Source organism: Sceloporus occidentalis, unplaced genomic scaffold, assembly GCF_023333645.1.
Source record: "Sceloporus occidentalis isolate IW3139 unplaced genomic scaffold, rSceOcc1.0.p SCAF_106, whole genome shotgun sequence".
NCBI classification, from domain to species: domain Eukaryota; kingdom Metazoa; phylum Chordata; class Lepidosauria; order Squamata; family Phrynosomatidae; genus Sceloporus; species Sceloporus occidentalis.
This window is the reverse complement of record NW_028317086.1, coordinates 2,440,695-2,447,125: the sequence shown is the minus strand read 5'-3', so window position 1 is coordinate 2,447,125 and position 6,431 is coordinate 2,440,695. Positions and strand designations below refer to the sequence as shown.

At 41.4% G+C, this 6,431-nt stretch overlaps 1 protein-coding gene across 1 annotated transcript; it reads right to left on the bottom strand.

The window, feature by feature from the left end:
• Positions 1 to 2,851: 2,851 nt before the first annotated feature.
• LOC149283351 (ankyrin repeat domain-containing protein 45-like) lies at positions 2,852 to 6,431 on the bottom strand. Its single transcript, XM_089497725.1, has 5 exons — positions 6,191 to 6,431; positions 5,395 to 5,562; positions 4,710 to 4,804; positions 3,144 to 3,282; positions 2,852 to 2,883 (listed from the first exon to the last, which is right to left on the bottom strand). Exons 1-5 carry the CDS (start codon positions 6,429 to 6,431, stop codon positions 2,852 to 2,854), a joined length of 675 nt encoding a protein of 224 aa, XP_089353851.1.

Genomic DNA, 6,431 nt, shown 5'->3' with positions numbered 1-6,431 from the left:
GTGCTGCCACACTCAGCGCAGATCTGACTGGAGCCCAACAGCGAGCGGAGACACCCTGTGACAGGAAAAGGAAGGCCTCCTACGTCACCGAACCTCCCGGAGCGCCTGCTGATGCGGGCGAGTCACGTGACTCCTGCGATCACATGGTACATACACAGCGCTGCAGGAAGAGGGGGGTAGTGGGGGAGTGTGCGAGTGGTTGGGTGTCTGGTGTCTGGGATTAAGGCGATTGGTGGCACCCCTGTATTAAGTTATTTTTAATGTATTTATTACTTCTTTTGTCCAGTATTTATTACAGAGAAAGCCGGTGGTTATTTTTTGATCTGGAGCCATCTTCATCCTACTGCAGGATCATAAAGAGTAAAGTTACATACACAAGGCAGATTAACACACCTGGTACACAAATACTTTTAACCAGCATGCCAAAGGGTAAGCAGCGTTTAATGCATCCCTTTTTTAACACCGATTGGAGTGCAGATCATGTGCATTGCTGTCTGATACTTTGGCACTCACATGGTTAAATCGGTAAGGTTTGGAAGGCTGCGGACCCGGCTCTCTAAGTGGCCCCCTTCAAGTGGAGCCTAGTGCCCTGGAGCAATGGCCATTATCTAAAATCTAAAAAGCTAACTTTCCTCCCTTTAGCAAGCGCCTTTTCCTCTACTTCCTGCAGCTGCATTATTTTTCCTTCTGTTCTATTTTTTTCATCTATCTTTGACGATTTCTTTTGCCCTAAATCTTTTTGCTATCTTTCCTTTTTTTCTTTTATCCACCTTGCCTGCTTTAACATTCTTTATGCACTTCTTAGCATCCCCCCCCTGCACATATATGGTTATACACACACGTACATTTATACATACGTGTATATATATATATATATATATATACACACAGTACTTGATGCATCTTCCTGTATGTCGTTCGTGGCCCCACTGTGCACTGTGCTGCGCAACTGGAAATGACATCACTTGTCGGTGCGCAGCGTCAGGGAGGATGATTGCTGATGATGCTCAGGAGAACACATTGTGAGACCCGATCAGATCCCCTCTTCATGCTACAGATGAGACGTATGAGCCGTCTGTATTTTGTGCTCCTTCGGAATTGCTATTTGTTAATTGGTAGTACGGTAAGTAGCAAAATAAGGAACCGGGATAATTTACGTACAAGTAGTAGTTGTGGAGATGCTCTGACCCGGTCATCTAGCCATCACCATTTGGCACTTGTCAAAGTCTCTGATCCTTACGCTTGCCCATTTTCCCTTATTCTAACACATCAACTCTGAGGATGAAACGTTCAATTGCTGCCTAATATATCCCACCCATCGTCATAATGTTAAGGTTGGTGTTTGTAAATATATATGTATCCAAGCTTGTCCATGTGTAATGACAGAAGCTCTAAACTTAAAAACGGTTTAATAGTAGAAATGTGCAGTATACATATCGCTATATTCTCTTAAAATAGAGGAAGCTGCAGTACATTTCGGTATTATATAACTAAAATCTAAAAAAATGCATACATTTAACACACGTGATGGAGCGTTGGATGGTTAAAGTGTGGACCTTTCTTGATATTCAGTTGATTAATATGACAGGAAGGATAATTCACTTGGCCTGACAGTACCTGTGTGTAGTTACTAAAATATTTTAATGGCATACTGTGCATTCTTGCAGAGAAAATGGCCAGAGTCCATCACACTCCCGCAAATCTCTTGGAAAACTTCTGAACTTTCCTGTGAGTTGTGCAACTACTGCAAGTTGTCTTTGTAAGTCCTGTCTCCATCCAAATCGCAGGTGACTGGAATCCCTCCACCTTGCCCCTAGGTGAGAAGCACTCTGCAAATGGTGAATTAACCAAGAGCTTGCCCTCCCCCTTAATGCCAGCGGACCCTTGCTCCTGAGCTGCACTCCTCATTTCCAAGCAGTCACATGCATGTGGCAAGTGAGGGAGCAGAAGAGCTCTCAGGTGGAGAACAAAGGTAGGGGTTTGGGTGTGTGTGTGTATGTTAGTGTGCATGTAAATATGTTTGTGTAAATATGTTACTGTGTACGTAAATGTGTGTGTTTAAGTGTATGTCAGCATGGGTGTATGTAAGTATGTTAGAGTGTGGGTGTCAGACGAGATTGGGGCACCACAAGTCCTCCAGGGGGGTCCTGGCATGTTTTGTTACAGTACAGTTAATGAGTGCTTGATTTCAAATAATTCCAGCTTCTGATGGGGACGCTGAAGATGCCTAATTTATTTAAATGTCAGCTTTATTATTGTGAAGTCCTCTTGAACCAGAAACTGTGGCTCCTTCTAATGAGAAGACATGGTCATGTTGTTGTCATTGTGTGTTGTCTGTTGGTAAAACCCTATAAATCAGTTTACCCTTTGGAAGAGTTATCCTGACAGTTTACTTGGGAATTGATAAGCTAAGTACTGTCTTCCATCTCCAGACTATCCCGAAGCAGCTGTATATATAGGGCTGCCACCGACTGGTTCGACCGTGAATGATGATGGCTAGGAACCCGAGGTATTCTGATGTGTGGTTTGTTTCATGACTCTAACCAATGAAACCAGTTTTAAAACAGTCCACCAGAATCATACATATAAACCTTCAAAATGATAGTCTTGTTCTTTTCAATTGCTTTTGTGTCATTACCTTGGAATTTATTTTCTATATATTTGTGATATTACAAAAAAAGGCATAATTAGACTTTACACAATTTGTCAATCTACAATTGGAGTATTTGGACGAACCTGTTCAGTACTTTGTAGGATATCTATCAAGATACGTTGGATATCACAGTAGATGGAAAGAAAAATAATGATCTTTTCACGGGACGTCGGAACACAAACTGACATGTATGAGGTTTCACTTTCTACTGGTTTTTCCACTCTCGGCTCCTGCGAAGATAAGAATAAGTGGATTGTAAGCCTGTTTGAGCAGGGCCCTCCTCACCTGTTGTCTCTGTAAGTCAATTTGTTATGTTTCATACTACTTGTTATGTCCTGTCCACCCATTGTACAGCGCTACGGAATTTGATGGCGCTATGTAAAACAATAAATAATAATAATAGCGGATGTACTTTAAAATTCTATGTTTTTATGTAACAACGTCTTTTTAAGCCCCCTCTCTGAATATGAGAAAACATACTCTTGCTTACTTGGTGTATTCAGTTTGGTTAACACGACTTGCACGGCAGCTTCCAGTTGACTTTTCTGTTCTATAAAATCTTGAGTGGTTGGATTCTTGGTGTGTTCTAACCATTCAGTTTTGGCTTTGCAAGCTTTGTTAACCTGTACCTAAAAAGCCAAAGAAATAATGTACTTGTATAATTTGCACATGATAAACTGACCACTTAGAAATGAAAACTGCACAGCGGGCATTGGTACATTTCAGCTTAACTAACATACACTTTTCAAAATCATAATATTTCAGCAGCCATCGGATAGATGTTATCAGTGCTTTAAGAAGCACTCTGGTCCTGTTTTGATGTTAAATACATCTTGGAGTGTATTTTACATGGACTCCGGTGTGTTTTACTGCATGCAAAAAGATGTAGACATTCTTTAGTTATTGGGGCTTTTGTGTCTCGTGTAACTCCTCCCCCAGCTGCCTCTACTGGATACAGGAAGCGTACCTCTGCATGCTTCCTGCACATGCTAAATAGTACTCCCCATTTTAATGGAAACCAATAGCGACGGGAGCAGTAGAGGCCAAACTGCTATCTGAACGCTGATGGTTAGCTTACGTGTGACAGGCTGCTGTTTCGTTGAGTTAAATAGTAGCACTACTGAGCATGTGCAAGAATTTTACATAGAAATGCTTTATGGTTTCATTGGAGGCAGCCAAGGGAGGACTTAAATGAGGCAGAAGTCTAATTGTGGAATAACTAAATAATGCATGCTTCAACTTGCCTGCAGTAAAATGCATTAGATTCCATGCAAAATAGACTCAGACATGCATTATAAAATAAGATAAGTATTTTGGAGATTCCTTTAACCAAATAGTTTATTAACTGTGAGAGTTACAAGAGTTTTGCTTTACTTGAAATGCTCGGAATAGTAAAAGGCTCTGCGAAACCGCTCGCCTCCTTTCAGTCCCATCTATTTGCTCGATTATAAGACGAGCTTCTTCCTCTGGGGCTTCTATGACTGAGCGCCGGCATCACGTGACCTTCTAGGTGCTCCACCATAGAAGCACTGGCGGAAGTGCTGGCAGCAGTGGAGGTTGTCTGTGCGCATCCCGCAGCCGGTGAACGTCATGGTCGAGCACTGGAAGGTCATGTGATGCCAGCGCTTAATCATAGAAGCCCCGGCGGAAGTACTGGCCATCAGCAGCGGAGGTCTACATCGCAAATTTCACTGTTCCAGAGTGGCAAATAAAAGGAAATAAAAACAAAAAAATTTTTTCAATCATAGTTTTTATTAAATATGAAAAAACTAGTTTACTTGTGAATTAATATTTACTAATAAAAATGTTTTCCTACTGGGTAGTCTTATATTCAGTATTTTTCTGAATTAATATTTAAATTTTGGGGGGTCGTCATAATCAGGGTCGTCTTATAATTGAGCAAATGCGGTATTTAGTTTCTATCCCTGAAATGACATTTAAATGTGTAATACGACATGACACATTGGTTATTTAACCTATTACAGTTGATAATCAGTTGATTTAGAAAGACTTGAATTGTAATTTTGTGAGTCCCCCCCCAAAGTACGTTGCTTACCTTCTCATCTTTGAGGAGTTTAACATGCACCCTTTCTGGGTCTGCCATAGTCTGTTGAATAAAGCTGATATAGGTCTTCAAAGCATGCTTCGCCTCTGTCGGTCGAGGGAAAAAATAAATTGATAAATGTTTAGAGTGTTACATTGTCTACCGGTAAATCAGGTCGGATTGGGGTAAGGTAATGTTTTAAGGATTAATGGCTAGCAACATCCGGGAAGGTAATTATGTGTTTTAAATCCACCCCGTTGGAATGATTTCTTCGGAGACCTAGCTGGCATTTTAAATGTTAAAGTATGTTTAATAGACGCAGTATACGTTGACTGGCATAAATGCTTTTTAATGCATATGGTAGCTGTGTTTGCGCTTCAGATTTCCACGATATCCCACATATGCTTTTGTTTCTGTCCCCACTCGCCAGCTATTTTGTGTGCAGATGTGTTTGGCTGAACATGATTTACTTACCTAGTCAGTTCCAGTGCTGGCTCGGAGAAAGCAGAGGATGAGGGTCTGTTCAAACCCCAGTGCGCATGGGTGGCAAGCGCTCCCATTATTTAAATAATAGTTTGTAAGTGAAACAGCACCTTTAAGTACACTGTATTATGTCATATAGGATTTAGGTCATAGGTCCACATTTAGATCGGTGCCCGTTGTGTAATGCTAATCTGATAGGATGCTCGGCACTTACCGGCCCAGTTCAGGAAATCAATACACTCTGTCTTGTTGTACCGGGCAGCTACTTGACATGCCTTTTCACCTTGGAAGTTAACAGCCGTGATGTCGGTTCCTAACTCCACCAATGTCTTCAACACCTCCAGCTGACCCCAGGCCGCTGCACAATGCAGAGGTAAATAACCTGCACGTTAGAGCAAACACAGCAAATGTCATTGGGTTTGGCCCTCATGCCACAAATCTCTCGTATTCGTAAAGCAAGACGCAGAGACAGAGAATTTGATGGCAGATAAGAACCACTTGGCCCATTTAGTCTCCCAAATTATTTCCTGATGTAAACACTCAGACCTTTATCGGTCCTTGGTCTCATCTAACATTCGGGATAGCTTTATGCCTGTCCTATGCATACTTAAATTCCCTCACTGTATTTGTTTCTACCACTTCTGCTGGAAGGCTATTTGGTAAAGTACTAACATAGGACAATATGGGGATTTTCACTACTTAAAGAAAACCAGTTCTGTTCAACAAATACACTGTAACCTAACATGAGTGAGAGCTCACCTTCATTAGTACGCAGGCATTAAGCCATCCCATGTAATACCATTTGGGCTGCCCTCCTCTCTCTTTTTACATTTATGAATATGGCCCCAATGCATTTTACTGCGGAGAAATCGTGTATGAATTAAATTACACTTTTCTCCCTCCTCTCTTGGCTGCCTTTGGAGAGACAATCGCATGAATGAATCACACAGCAATATTCAGGATATATATATATATATATATATATATATATATATATAATTACTTTTTACCTCTAGCTGTTTGCTGGTTTACATCTGCTCCTCGCTTAACTAGTTCTTTCACCACATCAGTGTGACCTAAAATGCAGGCTAGAAATAGGGGATTCCTCCCCAATAGATCCTGTTCCGAGAGCAGTTGCTGGGCTTGTTCATGTTGTTCATTTTCAAAGAGTAGCTGGAGAGCCTGAATATCTCCTTCCAAAACACACCGTAAAACGGGACTGGCGGAAGACGCGGGGCTTAAAATCTCCAT